Source organism: Oncorhynchus gorbuscha, linkage group LG24 (genome assembly GCF_021184085.1).
Source record: "Oncorhynchus gorbuscha isolate QuinsamMale2020 ecotype Even-year linkage group LG24, OgorEven_v1.0, whole genome shotgun sequence".
In the NCBI taxonomy this organism is placed as follows: Eukaryota; Metazoa; Chordata; class Actinopteri; order Salmoniformes; family Salmonidae; genus Oncorhynchus; species Oncorhynchus gorbuscha.
This window is the reverse complement of record NC_060196.1, coordinates 33,566,454-33,589,667: the sequence shown is the minus strand read 5'-3', so window position 1 is coordinate 33,589,667 and position 23,214 is coordinate 33,566,454. Positions and strand designations below refer to the sequence as shown.

Sequence of the window (23,214 nt, the reverse complement as noted above, 5' to 3'; positions counted from 1 at the left end):
ATAATATAATAATATAATAATAATATAATAATAATAATAATAATAATATATAATAATATATAATAATATAATAATATATAATATAATATATGAATAATATATGCCATTTAGCAGACGCTTTTATCCAAAGCGACTTACAGTCATGTGTGCATACATTCTACGTATGGGTGGTCCCGGGGATCGAACCCACTACCCTGGCGTTACAAGCGCCATGCTCTACCAACTCTCCACACTATTGTGGAGAGATGTACTGTTTGGATTCTTTACATACAATAGAAATAAGCGGAATCATTTTTATGTAATTAATTTCATTATTCTTTTGGCCAAATTTCATATACACAAATGTAAATTTACAAACAGAAAATCACATTTTCGTATCCTACAAAAAGAAATTGAACTGTATTTTAAGACGGTTAAATGCTCTACAAACAAAAAAGCTGTTAGAATTGTAAGTATATGCATGTCCCTTAAGGTCCTTGTGTAATTGTAATGTGATATTGTACCCCCTAGCTCGATTGTCCATTGTTTGTAATCTATGTATGCTTGTGTTCCCTCATGTGCTTTATGTATTGATTTGTTGTTAATAAAAAAAAAGATTAAAAAAATAAATAAAAATAAAAGATCTACGTTAACAAATATCCTGTAGTACTGCATTTTATTATTTTGTACAAAGTGTGCCAAACAAGACACTAAGCAAATTGGATTTTGCGGAGCCGCTGGGTACCGGTTTATGGCCCGTGACGTGAACGGGCAAAAGCGGTGAGGGAGGAGTGCTCATCTCAAATTGAACAGTAACTTGCGCAGGTCATGTTGTCTTACAAGGCAGTTTGGTGCTTCGCCCAGAAATATATATTTTCCAAAAAAAATCTGTTTTAATTTTCATTGTGAATGCAGATAAAGCGTTTTTGTAACATAATCATACTCATCGTGGTTAATTATGTCATCTTTGTTTGGAGCCGTGTGCTTTGAACAGAGCACCCCGAGCTTTCACCCGGTGCAAAAAGCACGCCTACATGGGCGCCCGGGACAGATTAATCGAATCCCCTCATTTAATACACCCCGGAGAGGAAGAAGCGCAGCACAATCTTTTTCTACAGTGAGTAAGCAAAAGTGCCCGATGGTGATGCCTGTCATTTTCTGAAATGTCTTTGCAACACAGTTGTAGTCATATTTCATATTATATTTCGGAGCTCATTTAGCTTGCTCTACTGACTTGTTAAATACTAAGCTAAACTTGCCAGTGTTTGCTAGCTAGCTGGCTAACCAATGCAGCTAGCTAAATTGGCTTGTTATTGTGTTTTGTAGCTAGCTTTATTGGTGCATTACTTTTTCTTACCCTGAAAGCATCGTGCTAACGTTACATACAGTAACGTTACTAATTTATCTACTGTAGATAACTAACGTTAGCTAAGTACAGTAGCTAGCTGAGGGTGACTTGCCTCTGTTTGCTGACCATCACATTCCCAGCAACAGGTTTAGAATCTGTTCCAAAAAGGTTTAAACTATGTTGCCATAAAAAAATATTGGCTACGAGTTGACTGTTACTTTGTTATTTGTAATGGTCAGGGTTTCGGAGATAATTTCATGCGGTCACAACTAACGTACTTCTGGTGTCACAGTCAGCAGTTTGGGAGGAGCTAATGGTCGATAACATGTTACAGTAGATTGTTGAGGCATGTGCATTGCCCCTTGTCAGTTCGTAGTCCAAAGTAACGTTAGTCTGTCTGTCCCAACAGCTCTTAGACTCCAGCAAACGCTTCAGCTCATCATGGCTCATCTTCCAGCACTTTTTAAATATGTGGACGAACACCAGGAGCTGTACATTGAGGTAGCCTTTTCTCATTACTTGAATTATGATAATGCATTTAGTCATGTTTTACAATCTGCGACTTGACCGAGTTGATTCATGCATTTGGGGCTAGCCATATTAATGTTTTGTTACTTTGCATGTGAATCTCAAATGATATTAAATGATTTCATTTCTTAAACTTCAGATTTAGAAGGACTTGATAAGAACAGAGTCAAATCTTAGCCTGCCATGACCAGGCTATTGCTTTCACTTCTCCAACCCCTTTAGATCACGAGTAGCAAGAACTGACATTTTAGCAAAAACAACACCAGCACATAAGATAGGACACCACACCACTGTAGGGTATTAGGTTTAGTGCCTCAGACTTCACTTCCTTGCCACAAGAACCAAGTAATGTGTTTGTGGGTTTTCCTATTCATAAACTTGAACAAGAATAGGGCTGGGAATTGCTAGGAACCTCACAATACAATATTATCACTATACTTAGGAATCGATATGATGTGTATTCCAACAAGATTATTTGATAAGTCATAGAAATAAAAGTGCTGAAAACAAATTGACTCTTTATTTAAAAAGACGACAGAGAACTATGAAACTTGATTATTGAACATGAACTGAGTGAGTATGAAATTGGCTTCCAAGCCTCTCAATTGAAAAGGCATTTTTTTTATTGGCATGACAAATACTTGTTGCCAAACAAACAATGTTGAACAATTCAATGTTGAACAATAAAACACTCTTTCTCGTTCTACTCTGCCTATAGCGTCTTGCCCAATGGGTGGCTGTGCAGAGTGTGTCTGCCTGGCCAGAGAAGCGCGCGGGGAGATCAAGAAGATGATGGAGATGGCAGCCAAGGACATTGAGAAGCTGGGGGGAACAGTGGAGATGGTGGACATTGGAAAACAGAAGGTAGGACTTTGCACTGTGTGCCACAATAAACTATTCATACCCGTGACTTATTCCACATGTTGTGTTAGTCTGAATTCAAAATTACTTAAATATATATAATTTCACCCATCGACATTCAATACACCATAATGACAAAGTGAAAGTGTTTTTAGAAATGTTAAAGAATGTATTGAAAATGAAATACAGAAATATCTCACACCCATGAGTCAATACATACTTTGGCACCGATTACAGCTTTGAGTCTTTCTGGGTAAGTCTCTTAAGAGCTTTGCACACCTGGATTGTACAGTATTTGCACATTTATTTATTTTTTTAAATTCTTCAAGCTCTGTCAAGTTGGTTGTTGATCATTGCTAGACAGTCTTGCCATATATTTTCAAGCCGATTTACTTCATAACTGTAACTAGGCCACTCAGAAACATTCAATCTCGTCTTGGTAAGCAACTCCAGTGTAAATATATATATATATTTTTAAATGTAACCTTTATTTAACTATGCAAGTCAGTTAAGAACAAATTATTATCTATAATGATGGCCTACACCGGCCAAACATGGACAACGCTGGGCCAGTTGTGCGCGCCCTATGGGACTCCCAATCACGGACAGTTGTAGATTCAAACCAGGGTGTTTGTAGTGATGCCTCAAGCACTGAGATGCAGTGCCACTGCAGCACTCGGGAACCCATATATTTGGCCTTGTGTTTTAGGTTACTGTCCGGCTGAAAGGATAATTTTGTCTTCCAGTATCTGTCAGAAAACAGACAAACAGGTTTTCTTAGCTCTCTTCTGTCAGTTTTTATCACACAAATTCCCTAGTCCATGCCGATGACAAGCATACCCATAACATGATGTAGCCACCACCATGCTTGAAAATATGAAGAGGGTTGTTGTGTTGGATTTGCCCCAAACCTAAGGCTTTGTATTCAGGACAAAAAGTAACTGTCTTTGCAACATTTGTAGCATTTGTGTCTTATTGCAAACAGGATGCATGTTTCAGAATATTTTTATTCTCTACTTTCTTCCTTTTTTTCACTCTGTCATTTAGGTTAGTTTTCTGGAGTAACTACAATGTTGTTTATTTATCCGCAGTTCTCTCATATCACAGCCATTAAACTCTGTTTTAAAATCCCCATCGCCTCATGGTAAAAAATCCCTGAGCAGTTTCCTTCCTATCTGGCAACTGAGTTAGGAAGGACGCCTGTATCTTTGTAGTGACTAGGTGTATTGATACACCATCCAAAGAGTAATTGGTAATTTTGCCATGCTCAAAGGGATATTTAATGTCTGCTTTTAATTTTTTACCCGTCTACTGATAGGTGCCCTACTTTGAATTCTCCTTCTTGTTCTCAAGTCAGTAATGGGGATATTATATGTTGTGGAGGGGCTATGAATTGTGTGCCAGAGTCAACATTATGTTACATAGCCGCAACCAACAAATGTATTTTGAAACAATCTACAAAGACAGCTTTGAATGGATACATTAACTACGAGCAGGAAGATATACACTATATATACAAAAGTTAGTAGATTGCCTCACCTGTTGCTGACAGGTGTACAAAATCGAGCACACAGCCATGCAATCTCCATAGACAAACATTGGCAGTATAATGGTCTTACTGAAGAGCTCAGTGACTTTTAACGTGGCACTGTCATAGGATGCCACCTTTCTAACAAGTCAGTTTGTCAAATTTCTGCCCTGCTAGAGCTGCCCCGGGTCAACTGTAAGTGCCGTTATTGTGAAGTAAAAACATCTAGGAGCAACAGCGGTTCAGCCGTGAAGTCATAGGCCACACAAGCTCACAGAATGGGACCGCCGAATGCTAAAGCAAGTAGCGTGTAAAAAACATCTGTTCTTGATTGCAACACTCACTACCGAGTTCCAAACTGCCTCTGGAAGCAACATCAGCACAATAACTATTTGTCGGGAGCTTCATGAAATGGATTTCCATGGCAGCGCAGCCGCACACAAGCCTGGGATCACCATGCGCAATGCCAAGCGTCGGCTGGAAAGGTGTAAACCTTGCCTCCATTGGACTCCGTAGCAGTGGAAACGTGTTCTCTGCAGTGATGAATCATGGTTCACCATCTGGCAGTCCGACAGACAAATCTGGGTTTGGCGGATGCCAGGAGAACGCTATCTGCCCAACTGCATAGTGCCAACCAATATTACCTACATTTTTGCCACTGATCAAATTTAAGATCTGCTGTCTGCAAACATTCTGTACAACTTCCAGTGCATTTACTGTGAACACTGAGGCTGTACCTGCTTAAAGTCACAGCTATAACAGTGGCCAAGTAGCTATTCGGTCATAATGTATGCCTACAATGAAAAACAATGGTGAAAAATGCATTGAATATCATTTTAACATAGAATAACTATTTCCATCATTCAGCCTACAGTAGCAGCCAATGTGTGGTGTTCAATGTAGGACATTAACCTGTTTATGACTGAAAATGTTGTTTGATGCAAGAAACCACTACAAATAAAATGCTTTATTATTCCCATACCATTATTACAGGGAATCAGACACATTATGCTACTCTCTCCCTATTGGCTACTTAGCTTATTCAAGCCTGTCTCAAAATACAACACTGCCACTTTAAGACAGTTTTTTACCTGACTCACTTTTCAAAGATAAATGTACATGTTTTGTGCGCTTGTGGGAAGTAATCACTCCCCTATTGCTGACTACAAATGATCTATAACTGGGCTAATAATTCACTAAATAGCAAAGGATATGAACAATGTGCACACGTGACTACATGCATCTCTTGCTTTGATCTCAAAACAAGTGCATCTAATCACGACCACAGCTGTAAACACAGTCCAGTTCAAAGTAAACTACACGGTTCCATATAGTGCCTTCGGAAAGTATTCAGACCACTTGACTTTTTCCTAATTTTGTTAGGTTACAGCCTTATTCTAAAATGGATTAAATGTTTTTTTCCCCCTCATCAATCTTCACACAGTACCCCATAATGACAAAGCAAAACAAGTTTAGACATTTTAGCAAATGTATAAAAAAGTAAAATGTATCGCATTTAAATAAGTATTCAGACCCTTTACTCAGTACTTTGTTGAAGCACCTTTGGCAGCAATTACAGCCTTGAGTCTTGGGTTTGACGCTACAAGCTTGGCACACTTTTATTTAGGGAGTTTCTGCCATTCTTCTCTGCAAATCCTCTCAAGCTATGTCAGGTTGGATGGGGAGTGTTGCTTTACAGCTACTTTCAAGTCTCCAGAGATGTCAGATCGGGCTCTGGCTGGGCCACTCAGACATTCAGAGACTTGTCCCGATGCGACTCCTGCGTTGTCTTGGCTATGTGCTTTGTTGTTGTTGTCCTGTTGAAAGGTGAACCTTCGCCCCAGTCGGAGGTCCTGAGTGCTCTGGAGCAGGCTTTCATCAAGGATCTCTGTACTTTACTCCATTTACCTTTGCCTCGATCCTGACTCGTCTTCCAGTCTTTGCCGCTGAAAAACACCTCCACAGGATGATGCTGCCACCACCACCATGCTTCACCGTAGGGATGGTGGCAGGTTCCCTCCAGACGTGACGCTTAGCATTCAGGCCAAAGAGTTTAATCTTGGTTTTATCAGACCAGAGAATCTTGTTTCTCATGGTCTGAGAGTCCTTTAGGTGCCTTTTGGTAAACTCCAGCTGGTCTGTCATGTACCTTTTTTTTACTGAGGAATGGCTTCCGTCTGGACACTCTACCATAAAGGCCTAATTGGTGGAGTGCTGCATAGATGGTTGTCCTTCTTGACGGTTCTCCCATCTCCACATAGGAACTCTAGAGCTCTGTCAGAGTGACCATCAGGTTCTTGGTCACCTCCCTGAACAAGGCTCTTCTCCCCCTGATTGCTCAGTTTGACCGGGCAGCCAGCTCTAGTTCCAAACTTCTTCCATTTAGAAGGATGGCGGCCACTGTGTTCTTGGGAACCTTCAATGCTGCAGAAATGTTTTGCTATCCTTCCCCAGATCTGTGCCTCGACACAATCCTATCTCAGAGCTCTACGAACAATTCCTTCGACCACATGGCTTGGTTTTTGCTCTGACATGCACTGTCAACTGTGGGACCTTATATAGACAGGTGTCTGCCTTTTCAAATCATGTCCAATCAATTGAGTTTGCCACAGGTGCACTTCAAATAAGTTGTAGAAACATGTCAAGAATGATGAATGGAAACTGGTTTCTCCAGAGCTCAATTCTGAGTCTTATGGCAAAGGGTCTGAATACTTATGTAAATGTATTTGATAAATTTGCAAAAATGTCTAAACCTTTTCGCTTAGTCATTATGGGGTATTGTGTGTAGATTGAGGCTTTCTTTTTATTTAATCCATTTTAGAATAAGGCTGTAACCTAACAAAATGTGGAAAAGTCAAGAGGTCTGAATACTTTCCGAAGTTACTGTATATGGCAATAGTCTATTTGCGTAGGCCGACTGCATCTCTGATTGGCTATGTCACACCAGTCTGTGTAGACTTTCGGGCTCAGTCACGTGCAATAGAATCCTACTCCTATGTGCTCTGCCTACAACATCATCTCTTGAATAGTTTGCTTTGTTTCATTATGCTGCATTGAAAGTGGCTAATTTTGGATTGACTCGGAAACATTGATAATGTTAACTAACAGGGAAAACTCTAGAAAGTTGAGTGAAGTTCAAGCTTGTGCTTCTCTCTGTGGGCAGATATTTCTTACGCGCTCTGCTTGGCATTCCTGGGGAGCGCAGCTTAGAGGGGAACATTGGTGCCAACTCTAAAGTTTGGTGGAGGAGAAATACTTTTCTGGGGCAATTTTTTATGGTTCGGGCTAGCCCCCTTGGTTCCAATCAATCAATTAATCAAATATATTTATAAAGTGCTTTTTACATCAGCTGACGTCAGTGCTATACAGAAACTAAGCCTAAAACACCAAACGGCAAGAAATGCAGATGTAGAAGAACTTGAAGAAATCTGGCCAGGCTCTGAGGGGTGGCCAGTCAGATTACAACAGTACATGACCAATATGTTCAAATGTTCCCAGCATCAAACACAGTGGTTGTTGAGGGTGCAACAGGTTTGGGGCTTTTCATAGCTGAGCTTTCAGAATTGGAGACAGCAGGTGCGGTTGAGAGTGAAGGAAAATCTTAATGCTACAGCATACAATGACATTCTAGTTGATTCTGTGCTTCCAACTTTGTGGCAACAGTTTTGGGAAGATACTTTCCTGTTTCAGCATGACACAATGCCCCCTTGCACAAAGTGAGGTCCATACCGAAATGGTTTGTTGAGATTGGTGTGGAAGAACTTGACTGGCCTGCACAGACTACTGACCTCAACCCCATCAAACACCTTTGGGATGAATTGGAATGCCGACAGCGACCCAGGCCTAGTCGCCCAACATCAATGCCCGAATGCCCTTCCCATAAAAGTGAAGGCTGTTATAGCAGCAAATGGGGGACTAACTCCATATTAATGGCCATAATTTTGGAATGAGATGTTTGACGAGCAGGTGTCCACATACTTTTGGCCATGTATCATATTTATCATGCATTAGTCCTGCACTTCAGGACTACCTGGTCTTCCTTGTATTTTAAATGTGTGGTGATAACGTTTTATCAATCGGTACTTGTTGCCCAGCTACATTGTCTGCATAGATTGTGTCAACACCAGCCTATTCAGCAGTCAAACTGTACATAACATTTTGAGTTGAAATGCATCTGCTCCCTTTACTTTCATTGTATATAATATACCCTAGTCTTTCCTCACTTAGTCCTCTTCTTCCTTGTGGAGCATGAAAGGCTTCCAGGAAAGAACACTGCTGCCGATCCTCTGGCCGGCTCAGACCCCCTTGGTTTGCTGTATCTGTTGCTTGAAAGTCTGTCTCCTCCTCTTCATCTTTCACCTGGTAATTTCTTTCATGTCAGTGCAATGGCGAGAAGAGGAAAAGATGGATTTTTAGACCATTGAGTGAGACCTTTTCATTTTTGCCCCCTCAGCTTCCCTCCGGAGAGGAGATCCCCTTGCCACCCATCATCCTGGGTTCCTTGGGCTCCGACCCGGGTAAGAAGACTGTGTGCATCTACGGCCACCTGGATGTCCAGCCAGCTGCCATCGATGACGGCTGGGACACGGAGCCCTTCACTCTGGTGGAGAAAGATGGTGAGTAGCTATTCCAAAGCACAAAAAAACAGAACAATGCTGAAACATCAAAATCCATGCCAGTGTTGAGATTTGGACTTTGACGTTTCAGCGTTGTTCTCCTTTTGGGGAAGTATGATTTGCACTGGCTTGTGCAATTTAGGTTACTTCTTACTCTTTGTATCAACAGTTTAACTTACTACCTTCTAGGCAATGTTCACGCGTGCAGCTCCCCTGGGACTGCTGTGCAGTAGAAATGTCAGCCCTTTCAGGGAAGCATGAGATTGAACATCGCTTACTTTTTCTAGTTTTCGCCTTTACTTAACACTATCAACAATTCCCTCTACTGTGCGAATTGTGATCTAATCAACGCAACATTAGCCACTTTCAATGAAACATACCCAAACAATGAACTAGGTAAGATATTTTCTTGTAGGCAGAGAGCATTGGAGTAGGATTCTATTGCTTTGACAGGCACGACTCAGGCCCATACTCTACACAGACCAGTGTGCCATAACCAATCAGAGCTGCAGTATCCCTATATGCAAATAGACCTTTGCCATATATGGATTTGTGCCATTAACTTTGAACTGGACTGTTTTTATAGCATGAGTGGTCATGAGTAGATGCGCTTGTTTTGAGGTCAAAGCAAGAACTGAATGTAGCGTTATTAGCCCAGTTATAGCTAATTTCTAGTCAGCAATAGTGGAGTGGTTACTTCCTACAAGAGCACAAAATGTGTGCATTGCTAGCCATATTTGAAAACCAAGTCGGGTAAAGAGCTTTTTTTCTGTAAGGGACAGTGTTGTACAGTTTTTTTTTCTTTTTAGACAGGCTTGATTTAAGCTAAGTAGCCAATAGGCAGAGGGTAGCATAATTTGTCTGATTCTATGTAATAATGGTATAGGAATGATTCAGGAATTTTATTTTGTAAAGTGGTTTCTTGCTTCAAACAACACAACATTTTCAGTTACCTTGCCTGAGTGGATAAACAGGTTGTCAATCCCTACATGTTTTTTAAGTCTCATGGAATGTAGGCCTACCCCAGGGGGCAGGGTAGCCTAGTGGTTAGTGGTGGGCTAGTAACCGAGAGGTTGCATGTTTGAAATCCCGAGCTGACAAGGAACAAATTCGTCGTTCTGCCCCTGAACAAGGCAGTTAACCCATTGTTCCTAGGCTGTCATTGAAAATAAGAATTTGTTCTTAACTGACTTGCTAAGTTAAATAAAGGTAAAATAAAAATAATAAACATTGAACACCACACATTTCCATGTTAAAATGTTATGGGCTGCATGTTCTCCAAATATTTTTTTTATGGTAGGCCAACATGATCAAATAACCACAGTAGCCTACTTGGCCACTGTTATAACTGTAACTTTAAGCAGGTACAGCCTCAGTGTTCACAGTAAATGCGCTGGAAGTTGCACAGAATTTTCACGACATTCAAGTTGCAAACTCTGCAGACTTGAAACTTACTCAGTCCTGAAAAAAATATAGGGAACATTGCTTATAGGTTTCACGATTTCTGTTGGTTCTCGTTTTCATTTCTGTTGGTTCTTATCCATTGTTTTTGTCTTTTATTCCTATTTATCTAAAACCATTTCTACATGGCATCATGCTCCATGACTACTGAATAAAACATCTAATCTGCTAGCAGACTGCAGTTGTATGTGGCACTCCTTTAACCATTTCGCTGCTAGTCTACGAAAGCTACAGAACACTGTATTCAAGGTGTAAAGAGCTATAAAGGTGTGGCATGCCCATAAATGATTGTGGTATCTTGGTCATAAGCCCTTTAGACATAGCCAATAGTCCAGGGCATACAGTGCATTTGGAAAGTATTCAGACCCATTGACTTTTTCCACATTTTGTTACGTTACCAAGAACGTTACTTTATTCTAAAATGGAATTTAAAAAAATCCTCATCAATCAACACACAATACCCAATAATGACAAAGCAAAAATTGTTTTAAAAATATATGAACCTTCGCCCCAGTTGGGGGTCCTGAGCACTCTGAAGCAGGTTTTCATCAAGGATCTCTCTGTACTCCATTCCTCTTTCCCTCGATCCTGACTAGTCTCCCATTCCCTGCCGCTGAAAAACATCCCTACAGTATGATGCTGCCACCAACATGCTTCACCGTAGGGATGGTGCTAGGTTTCCTCCAGACGTGAAGCTTGGCCATTGGGTTCTTGGTCACATCCCTGACACATCACCTCCCACATCCAAACTTCTTCCATTTTTAAGAATGATGGAGACCACTGTGTTCTCGTGGATCTTCAATTCTGAAGAAATGATTTGGTACCCTTACCTAGGTCTGTGCCTCAACATAATCCTATCTCGGAGCTCTACGGATAATTCCTTCGACCTCATGGCTTGGTTTTTTGCTCTGATATGCAGTTTCAGCTGTCGGACCTATAGACAGGTGTGTCCCTTTCCAATCAATAGAATTTACCACAGGTGGACATGAATGAAGTTGTACAAACATCTCAAGGGTGATCAGTAGAAACAGGCATCACCTGAGCTCAATTCCAAGTCACATAAATTATCAAAAATGTCTAAACTTCTTTTTGCTTTGTCATTGTGGGGTATTCTGTGTAGATTGAAGGAAAAATAATAATTTTATACATTTTAGAATACAGCTGTAATGTAACAAAATGTGGACAAAGTCAATGGGTCTGAATACTTTCCGAATGCACTGTTTCTCAGTTAGTTGCAAGTTTTTCAATGTCTGCACTAATGGACCTAAACTCCAAACTTACAGGTTACATGTGTGGTAGTCTAGGCTGTTTTCAGGGTCACTTGCATTAAAATGGGTTTATAATGATTGGATCAAATTAGTGTTTGATAAGGAACTTTTCTCAATGGTCAGCAATCACCTGTCTCTAAAATATATCCCTTACTAGAAACAGTCTCGTTACCATCAAGTCTTGCCCGTCAATGTCCCCACCTGTTTTTTGGGGTTTGTTTTTTCTTGATGTCGCTACGACTTGATTGGAGTCCACCTGTGGCCAAAAAAATAGTTTGGAGATGATTTAGAAAGAAACACACCTGTTTGTAAAAGGTCCCACAGTTGACACTGCATGTCAGAGCAGAAACTATACCATGAAGTCCAACGAACTCTGTCAATCTCAGAGAGAGCGGTTTGATGAGGAATTTATGAGGTGTAAAACCATTTCTGGAGTTGTGGAAGTTTCCAAGAGCACAGTGGTCCCCTTCATTGGAAATGAAAACAAAAACAAAAAAATGGAACTACCCAGACGCTGCCTGGAACTGGCCATCCGACCAAACTGAGCAACTGGTCAAGAAGGACCTTGGTCAGGGAGGTGACAAAGAACCCGATGACCACTCTGACAGAACTACAGAGTGTCTTGGCTGAGATGGGAGAACTTGCCAGAAGGACAACAGTCTATCCAGCACTTCACTAATCTGAGCTTTATGGGAGAGTGGCCAGACAGAAGCCACTCCTGAGAAAAGGGCACATGACAGCATGCCTGTAGTTTTCAAAAAGGCACGTGAAGGACTGAGATCATAAAGCAGAAGTTTGTGGTCTGCCAAGACAAAAATGAAACTTTGGCCTGAATGTAAACCATTATGTCTGGAAAAAAACAGACACGGCTCATCACCCGTCTAACAACATCCCTACCGTGAAGCATGGTGGTGGCAGCATCATTCTGAGGATGCTTGTCACCGGCAAGGACTAGGGAGGGACTGGGAGAATGGTATAAATGGAGGGAACGGTGAATGGAGCAAAATACATGCAAAGCCTTGATGAGAACCTGCTTCAGAGTGCAAACGACCTTACATTGGGGGACAAAGTTCCAACAGGAACTTGACCACAAGCATACAGCCAAAGCAATTCTGGAATGAGGTTAGAACAAGAATGTGAAAGTCCTTGAGTGGCCCAGCCAAAGTCCAGACTTGAATCCCATTGAAAAGCTGAAGAAAGACTTGTAGAAAGAAGATTGCTGTTCACTGCCGCTCATTTAATTTAAGAGCTTGAAAAAATATGTAACGAAGAATGGAAGATAATCACCAAATCCAGATGTGCAAAGCTGATACACATACCCACGACAACTCAAAGCTGTAATCACTGCCAAAGGTGCTTCTATAAATGATTGACTTGGGGTGTAAATACCTATGTAAATGAGATTACATTTTCAATAAATGTGCAAACATTTCTATAAATGTGTTTTCATTGATGGGGTATTATGGGTGTGAAAAAAACAACAATTTAATACATTTTGAATTCAGGCTGTAACAAAATTTGGAATAAGTCAAGGGGTATGAATTCTTTCTGATGGCACTGTATATTTAGTCTAGTCTGGTTTTAGTCTAGTCTCTAGTCTGGTTTCAGTGTGTCATGCAGAGATGTGTCAGCAGCATTTTCCTTTCATGCTGACAGGTCGTTACTTGTTATCTTGTGACAGTCACCTGACTGTTGCTATATTCTCTTCACCACCCATAAATCAAACCATCTTCCCCTTTGATTACCTAATTTCCTTCTTTTGACTCTTGATATGTTTCACAGGGAAGCTAGTACTGATGAATTTTTTTCCTTTTTAAGTAGCATTTTTTTCAATGTCTTTTATTGGTCTGTAATAGGCTTGGGTGTTATTCCGTGTATACCGGGTCATTTGGAAAAAGCCATTGGAGAAAAAAAGCCATTCATTTTTTTCATACATTTAAATATTTGTAGCTACTTAATACCTGCAGTCAACTTGTGCAATATATTAGGAGATAAAACCGATAGTGTTCACTTCACCTCTTACATTATGACGCTTACCTTAGTTCCACAGAACAGTTGAGCCAGTCATGTGTTTGTGCTATTTTCAGAAGGAGAAGGCAAGAGCTGGTGAGTCCATCGTGTTGTATATCGGTCAGTGAGTCTCTGTTGTGCAGCGCACATGAAGTGATGACGTTACACTTGTATGCATTTCACTACTAAATGTTTGCCATCATATCTTATGGCTTTCTTCAGAAGTCAAAGAGCTCTGGATGAGTTATCTGTACAGTTGCCATTTTTAGCCTGTGCTTCCTACTATTCCCCCCCCTGTTCCTTCAGAAAAGGATGCATCACAACTTTGTTAATTTTTACAATGTCTCTCGTTCACTTTTGCTTGTAAATGTCCACTCTCACCAATTCGGTAGCTACTAGCCATGCTTGTGTAACTTATAGCTGGTTTTGCCGGTCTTTGCAATTAGTTATGTTTGTTTTTCGCTCGTTAACATTTAGACAACAGTGTCTGTGATTTTGCTATTAGTTTGAAAAGCGGTCTTTATGTACCACAGAAGAACCAAGAAATGAAGAGCGACACCAAGGCTGTCTTTTTGGCCTTCTATGTAGATCTGCAATGGTATTACGAAAGGGCAGGAATACATCAGTCTTCAATGCACCATCTGACAAGTTGTTCTCTAGAGGAGCATGAAGAAAAGTAAAACACATATCCTGTCTCACATCTCTAATACATTGCCTGGTGCTTTCAGTGTTGACAGTATTACAATACAACTCATGTACAAAAACACTGTAATGCAAACAAGCTACAACTGAAAATCGCATTCAGACCTTGTAGTTTTAGCTCTATCTCCCATAATGCAACACTAGCATACGTTGGCAGCTCAGCTAACCATCGGCATCACAGAAAGACATGCTAGCTAGCAACAGCAATAGTTTTTATCACTCTGTAAAACTATATAAATAACAACGGTAAAACTCAGTTACATGTTTTGATAGTTTCACACTCCCTTATAACAATACCTATAGCGTTAACCTTGGGATGCTTTATTTATTTAACATTATGGACTTCTACACAGGAGTAAGGAGAACGGGAGCTATCGGTAGTACCAGGGTGTTAGTAGGTGACGTAAGCACCCAGATTAATTAAAATACATTTAATGAAATAAAAACTGAAGATGTTAATATCATACAACTACTGTAGCTGCCTCCTTAACATCATCAGGCAGTACTTGTAGCGCAACAAATGAAAATATTAACCAAAACTAAAGTTCCTGGCGATCATAGCGATCTGATTCCCCCTTCTGTCTGAACTTGGAACATTCCTGTTCGCGGGCTAGGGACACTGACCCTAAACCTGGATGTTCTGCGTTTGTGTACTATTCTAATAATTGGAAGTTTGATGGAATAACCATTTGAACTCTCCTACATTTGTGCTAATTTGGTAGCATTCTGGGAATAGAGGCCAATGGGCTTTTCTTGCGTTTTTAGCGCCCCTTGTATGTTAAACCGGTAATACGATAAATCCCAGGATGAGAATAGGATGGTATGACAATGAAAACAATCTTTATACCGCCCTAGTCTATAATGATATCTCGTTTGAATGACTAAAGGCTACAAGAGTTTTCCAAGATGATATAGTAGATCATTATAATTTCTAAATTTTCTTATGGTTTTAGTCATTCACGCTTTAGATTTATTTGTATTTTTACTAAGACACCTATGGCTTGCAGATTATGTAGTCCATCATCATCATGATCCTCATCATAAAAACATAATCAGCAACTTAATCCCCTGCAGGGAAGCTCTATGGCCGAGGCTCAACAGACGACAAAGGTCCAGTGTTGGCCTGGTTCAACTGTATCGAGGCTACCAGAAGATCCAACAGGTAAGACACAGCACCACGACTTGATAAGTAGCACTCACTGTAGCTGGCCCAGGACAGAGAGAACCCCATGGTATTGTGTTTTCAAAACAGTTTTAGTACAGGTGCCCTTTTCTTGGTTAGGCAACTAATAACAGGCAAGGTTTAAAGGACTTGGTGTTGAGATGTCAGCTACAGGGTAAAAAGCCTCTTCGCTTTAAGACTTTTCATCTTGATTACAGTCGCATCAGTCACATCAGTGTTGTCAACAGCATGGCCGTCCAAAGGTCCTCAAGTAATCTTTATCTCCTATCATCAGCGTTTAATGATTGAGCTGACCTATGTCTTATACTAGCTCACTAACATGGTAATCATGGAGGTACAGCCAGAGGATTTTTTTGGGGGGGGTGGGCTGGGTTACTGGAAGCACTTTGTGACACTGATGCTTGAAAGCTGGAGCTATATATATGTAATTTAATTGAATGATTGCTCTCCATTTGACAAAGTTAAACACAGGACTGACGGTGCTTTAGAAGTTGAAGTAGTCTTTTGTCAGCCTGCCAGGTACATTAATTTAGTGTCTTGAATAGTATGTGGTGAATAGATCTACCTGTATGTATCAAATCAAACTTTGTCACATGCACCGTATGCAACGAGTGTAGACCTTACTGTGAAATGCTTACTTAGAAGCCCTTAACCAACAGTGCAGTTCAAGTTGAGAAAATATTTATCAAATAAACAAAGGTAAAAAAATACATGTAGGTATGAGTGACATGACAATGCGTAGATAATAAACAGCGAGTAGCACCACTGTACAAACTAATGGGGGTGTCAATGTAATAGTCCAGTGGCCATTTAATGAATTGTTCAGCAGTATTATGGCTTGGGGGTAGAAGTTGTTAAGGAGCCTTTTGGTCCTAGACTTGATGCTCCAATACTGCTTGCTGTGAGGTAGCAGAGAGAAGAGTCTATGACTTGGGTGAGTCTCTGACAATTTTATGGGTTTTCCTCTGACACCGCCTATTATATAGGTCCTGATGGCAGGAAGCTTGGCCCCAGTGATGTACTGGGCCGTACGTACTCCCCTCTGTTGCGCCTCACGGTTAGATGCCAAGCAGTTTCCATACCACACCATAATGATGCAACTGACCAGGATGCTCTCAATGGTGCAGCTGTAGAATTTTTTGAGGATCTGGGGACCAATGCCAAATCTTTTCAGCCCCCTGAGGGGTAATAGGCTGTGTCATGCCCTCTTCACGACTGGTGTGTTTGGAACATGATAGGTTGTGGTCCTTTAAACTCAACCCGCTCCACTACAGCCCCGTTGATGTTCAGCCCACCTTTTCCTGAAGTCCACGATCAGCTCCTTTGTCTTGCTCACATTGAGGGGAGAGGTTGTTGTCCTGGCACCACACTGCCAGTTCTCTGACCTCCCTATAGGCTGTCTCATCGTTGTTAGTGATCAGGCTGTTGTGTCGTCAGCAAACTTAATGATGGCGTTGGTGTCGTGTTTGGCCATGCAGTCGTGGATGAACAGGGGGTACAGGAGGGGACTAAGTACACACCCCTGAGCGGCCCCAGTGTTGAGGATCAGTGTGGCAGACGTGTTGTTGCCTACCCCTACCACCTGGGGGGTGGCCCATTTAGTCCCACGGTCCTTAGCTTAGAGATGAGCTTTGTGAGCACTACGCTGATCTGTAGTCATTGAAACAGCATTCTCGCATACATGTTCCTTTGGCCAGGTGGGAAAGGGCAGTGTGGAGTGTGATTGAGATTGCGTCATCTGTGGATCTGTTTGGGCGGTATGCAAATTGGAGTGGGTCTAGGGTATCCGGGAGGATGCTTTTGATGTGAGCCATGACCAGCCTTTCAAAGCACTTCAGCAGAGACCAGTTGGTTGTAATCTGGTTATGTGACGTCTTCTCAACAACATTTACAGCCAGAAAATAGCGTCATTAAGATTTCATGTGCCATATTTTGACTGCTGAGATTCTCATTTATACCTCTCTCATGGAAACAGGAGCTTCCCATCAACATCAAGTTCTGCTTCGAGGGCATGGAGGAATCCGGTTCAGAGGGCCTGGACGATCTGGTGTTCGCCCGCAAAGACACCTTCCTGAAGGACGTGGATTACGTGTGCATCTCAGACAACTATTGGCTGGGCAAAACCAAGCCCTGCATCACCTATGGACTGAGGGGGATCTGCTACTTCTTCATTGAGGTGAGGCCATAGAGTTAGCTAGAGGGCTCTCTTCCCACAAAAAAACTGTGATTGTCATTGTGGTGAAGCCATAGAGTTAGACCAGCGTTTCACAAACTCTATGCACGTTTTGTTTTTTGCCCTAACTACACAGCTGATTCAAATTATCGAAGCTTGATGATTAGTTGATTATTTGAATCTGCAGAGTAGTGCTAGGGCAAAAACCAAACATGCTCCACTTGGGGTCCTGAGGATGGAGTTTTGGAAACCCAGAGTCAGACAAATCTAGAGGGTGCATTTACCACAAACTGTGCATGGATCATAGCCCTGCTTTAAACCTTATTGTTTTGTCAGATGGAGTGCTGTGACATGGACCTCCATTCTGGGGTGTTTGGGGGCTCTGTCCATGAAGCCATGACCGACCTCATCACACTGATGGGTAAGTTGAATCAGGTGTGCTGATGTGCTGGAATAGTATTATCATAGAGATATATAAGGATATAGGTATGAAATAATTGTATGGGTATATGCAACAGCATTGTAGCCCTTCAATAGAATCAAACAAAATCCTAGAATGAAATCTATACAAGTGCCTAGGGGGTTTTGTAGGGGCTTGGGGGGTTGTTTCTGGACAGGGCATATGATATCTCTGTGGGATCGTGTTCATAATGCACCAAACAAAAGGACTGAAACTCGGCGCGACTCATTTTAGTTTTTCGTTGTGAAATGTATTCTGTTGCGTGCAATCGTGAACCTGACCCTGGTGTCTCCTCCTTCAGGCTCCCTGGTGGACAAGAAGGGGAAGATCCTGGTCCCGGGGATGTATGAAGATGTGGCCAAGGTCACAGACGAGGAAAAGAAACTGTACCAGAAGATCGACTTTGACATGGTGGAGTATGCCAAGGACGTTGGAGCTGGGAAGCTCCTACACGACACCAAGGTATGGATGGTTATGTTCAAATACTTCAAAAATGAAGTCCTTCGTTCTTTTCTACCTCCCTTTAATCAATCACTGATCTTAATTGGTTGCATTGGTTAAAGTAATAGGGTGGTAACCTTGATCTCACTGCTTACGTATGCATTTCTGAAGTGTTCAAACAGGGCCAATGTCTAAAATTACCAACTAGTTTTAAAAGCAATATTGGTTGATTCTCAGTCAATTTAAGTGATTCATTCCCAATGTTCTCTGGTTCATATTGTCCTTTGCTCTCTCCTCTGACCCTCGTCTGCAGGAGGCTATCCTCATGCACCGCTGGAGGTACCCCTCCCTCTCCCTGCATGGCATAGAGGGGGCCTTCTCCGACGGAGGTGCTAAGACAGTCATTCCCCGCAAGGTCATTGGCAAGTTCTCCATCCGCCTGGTCCCGGACATGGACCCCAAAGTGGTGGAGAAACAGGTAGAAACCTCTAGAATTTAGGTAGAACTCAACTCAGGTTTTTAGATCATTACCGGCCTTACTCTTTTAAGTGCAGGTTTGGGATCCATTCCCCTACCTCAAATCCTAACACCTCAACATGTTAGGCTGACATATGAAGAGTGTTAAAGGTCGGCTCAGTAATAAGTTGAATTCAGTTCTTTAAATACAGGACTAGGATCAGGTATTTAGAAATTTAATTAAAGGTGTTATCGAATAAGCACATTGCATGTTCTAGACTTTTGGATGAAATAGTAGTGGACAAGCGTCCCCCACCACTGGTCCATTCCTTAAATTTAAATTCACTCTCAAACATTAGGTCCGTCTATTAGTGGTTCCCAACCTTTTTTTTAGGTTACTGTACCACCACCTGAATTTTGTTCCGTCTACAGTATCCCTGAAGTACCCCATAATGTGCATTTTTACCAGAAGGCCAATGGTCTCAGGAGTCTTCTCAAGTACCCTCTGTGCATAGGCTAAGTACCCCCAAGGTTCCTAGTACCCCTGGTTGGGAACCACTGCTCTATTAGCCTGTAATACAGTATATGCCATACACAGACAGCCCTGATAGCATTCTGACTGTCCTTTTCTTTACTGTTCATATAATATTTTTGATCTCAATGAGACTTTAATATGAATGTGGAAACATATATTTAGAAATGTATGTATAATCCTATCAAGGTTATTGGCCACCTGGAGAAGAAGTTTGCTGAGCTGGAGAGCCCCAACAAGCTCAAGGTGTACATGGGCCATGGGGCAAAGGCCTGGGTGTCTGACTTCAACCATCCCCATTACATGGCTGGTAGAAAGGCCATGAAGACAGGTGTGTGGATACACAGGCAAACCCTCTCACTCAGACACACGCACACAGACATGCACACACAACACTGGTCTAACTTAAATATTTCTAACATTTTTGAGCAATAATGTCTTGTTCTCTCCTTTTTTCCACATAGTGTTTGGTGTGGAGCCTGACCTGACACGGGAAGGCGGCAGCATCCCCGTCACACTGACCTTCCAGGAAGCCACCGGCCGTAACGTCATGCTGCTGCCCATGGGCTCGTCTGACGATGGAGCACATTCACAGAATGAGAAACTCAACAGGTAGGCTGCCACGGTTGTCTTTTTATCTATACGCTGTCTGGATGCATGGGACTGCGATAATGGCGTGTCTCGGGACTTGAGATATGCAAAAAAACACATTTCTATTTCACACATGCATTGAATACACACTTGCACATGTGTGAAATATGACAAATATAAGCACCCACATTATTATTAGCTTCTCCATGGAGTCTTAATGTACATCTTGTTGTTTAATTCAATGATGTTACACGTCTACAGTGCATTCGGAAAGTATTCACACCCCTTGACTTTTTCCACGTTTTATGTTAGTCTTATTCCAAAATGGATTTTTTTAAATCCGCAATCTACACACAATACCCCATGATGATGAAGCGAAAACAGGTTAACATTTTTGCAAAACTGAAATCACAAGTATTCAGACCCTTCACTCTTCTTGGGTATTATGCTACAGACATGGCACACCTGTATTTGGGGAGTTTCACCCATTCTTCTCTGCAGAGCCTCTCGAGCTCTGACAGGTTGGATGGGGAGCGTCGCTGCACAGCTACTTTCAGGTCTCTCCAGAGATGTTTGATCGGGTTCAAGTCCGGGCTTTTGCTGGGCCACAAAGACATTCAGAAACTTGTCCCGAAGCTAGTCATGCGTTGTCTTGGCTTGGTTTTTGCTCTGACATACACTGTCAACTGTGGGACCTTATATAGACAGATGTGTGCCTTTCCAAATCATGTCCAATCAATTGAATTTACCACGGGTGGACTCCAATGAAATTGTAGAAACATCTCAAATATGATCAATGGAAACAGGATGCAGCTGAGCTCAATTTCAAGTCTCATAGCAAAGGGTCTGAATACTTATGTAAATAAGGCATTTCTTTTTAAAAATGTTAATACATTTGCATGAATTTCAAAACCTGTTTTCGCTTTGTCATTATTTTGTGTAGATTGATGGAAAAAATGTATTCAATCAATTTAACAACAATGTCGAAAAAGGGAAGGGTACTTTCCGAATGCACTGTATGTAAATGTATATGAATATATGTCTATGGTTTACTTTCAGGACAAACTACATCCAGGGCATCAAGATGCTCGGCGCATACTTCCACGAGGTCTCCCAGTTGGAGTAAATGAACTAGCCAGACCTGAGTGAGATGTATCCCTCCGCCTCCTGAGCTTGTGGACCCAACTGTTTTAATTTTCTATCCAATGCAAGTTTCATAATGTTTTCCATGAACTGCTGCTGCTGTACAGCATAGCAGATCCTTGAAGATGTTCCTTTAGTAATTTGTAATATCTCCCAACAAGGCGATAAGTAGAGGAAAATAATATAGAAGTATTGATTATTGTATTGTAGAAGTGCCATCTTGTATATCTTCATCTACTTTATCAGAGTGTTATAGATGAACTAAACCAAACTCGACAAGGAAACGTGGACAGTATATACCCCATTACACTTCCATGATGTCACAGCTTTGTTGTGGTGTATTTATGAAAGTGCTAACAGACAACAGCACACTGACACGCACTCATTTCCTCCATTTGGAGGGCTTGGAGATGATTTTATACCTGATCATTTTTTATCTTAAGATGTTAGCTTGGTTAGGAAACCTCCAACTGTAATGTAAAAAAAAAGAAAAGAAACCAGCACACCCATTTCAACTAATTTATTCCTGTTAAATACTATGGGTAATCATTTATGAAGACGTTTACTCAGGAAGCAGAACATTGCAGTATGTCTTGAAATGTATATTGCAGTCTTAAAACATGAGTAGACCAGAGAAATGAACACACAGGACATAGCCATAGACATCCGCAGATATTGGAGGCATATATTCAGAAGTATTCTAAGTGATGAAAATATCTCCATACTTTTGCATTACATTAAATAGTACAGTATACAAAATGGCATCTTGATTGAGCCATTCAAGGTTCTCTTTCAAACTGGAGCATGACTTGACCTGTGTAATGCATCTATTTTCTCCCTTGTCACTGTGAATCAACAGGCAACTGTCACATGCCAATATATTCAATAAATCATAACATCAGTCTTGTCTTTTTTTATCATGCTTCCAATAATCTGAAAACTTCCCATGTCATGCCATCAATCCAAAGAAAACAGAATCCATACATTTCAAATGTGATTTTTGGCTTCTTTAATTTACACAGTCATACGCATGAAATGTGACTGACCCTTCCCACTGGGCGCACTGGTTGAATCAACGTTGTTTCAATTAAATTACGTGGAATTAGCGTTGAATTGATGTGTGCCCAGTGAGTTGAGGCTCAATCCCAATCCGATCCCTCCTTCCCCCTGGGCTTTTCATTTGACAGTTCATGAGGGGGAGTCAACGGGCCTAAGGAAAGTGTGGAGGGATGGTTAATGATAGAACCCAGAAGTGACTGAATGGGGTTGATGTTCCTATCCAAGCTACAGGATGTGCCCTTGGTTGATTTCAAATGTTGATTTGTGTGTGTGTGTGTTTTGACAGGTGGAATGATGTAACCAGTGGAGTTGTCCTGTTGCAGACAGGTGGTCAGACTCATCCTGCTGGGCAGTCTTGTTTTGATTGACATTTGGTTGAGTTTTCAACTAATGTGCAGTCAACAAAAAAAAATCACCATTGGATTTATATTAAAAATAAATGAAATTCCTGTACCTTGATTACTTTTTGCAAATCCAATCATTTCCACACGTTGATTCAATGTCATCACATAGTTGTGAAAACAACATTGATTCAACCAGTTTTTGCACAGTGGGATCCACTAGTGGTTTTGGGGGGGCAGTGCCCCTGTGACAATTTTGTCCCCCCCCCTAAATGTGGAGTTTGAAATTATTTTTACATAGCAAAAATGAGTTATTCTTTTTTTAACAATCATTATTAGACAGTGGCAACGATGATGATTAATGAACATGGTATTTTGCCTGCAATGCAGTGAAGAAAACGATATGACAACAACGTCTAATGTAGCTGGCCCCTCTAACAGTACAACTGGCCCAGCTTGGCCCCCCCAGTTGAAATGGTCTAGAACCACCACTAGTGGGATCTTCCACAGCCCAGAGGTGCAGAAATCGTACTG

At 41.3% G+C, this 23,214-nt stretch overlaps 1 protein-coding gene across 1 annotated transcript; it reads left to right on the top strand.

The window, feature by feature from the left end:
* Nucleotides 1-1,028: 1,028 nt before the first annotated feature.
* LOC124012566 (cytosolic non-specific dipeptidase-like) lies at nucleotides 1,029-22,182 on the top strand. The gene is given in 14 exon segments (XM_046326341.1): nucleotides 1,029-1,096; nucleotides 1,737-1,828; nucleotides 2,574-2,624; nucleotides 2,627-2,719; nucleotides 8,698-8,860; nucleotides 15,376-15,441; nucleotides 15,444-15,463; nucleotides 17,460-17,660; nucleotides 17,994-18,078; nucleotides 18,419-18,579; nucleotides 18,872-19,036; nucleotides 19,736-19,877; nucleotides 20,011-20,158; nucleotides 21,197-22,182. Coding segments are annotated over 13 exon segments (1,422 nt in total). The 5' UTR covers nucleotides 1,029-1,096; nucleotides 1,737-1,768; the 3' UTR covers nucleotides 21,264-22,182.
* Nucleotides 22,183-23,214: the final 1,032 nt, after the last annotated feature.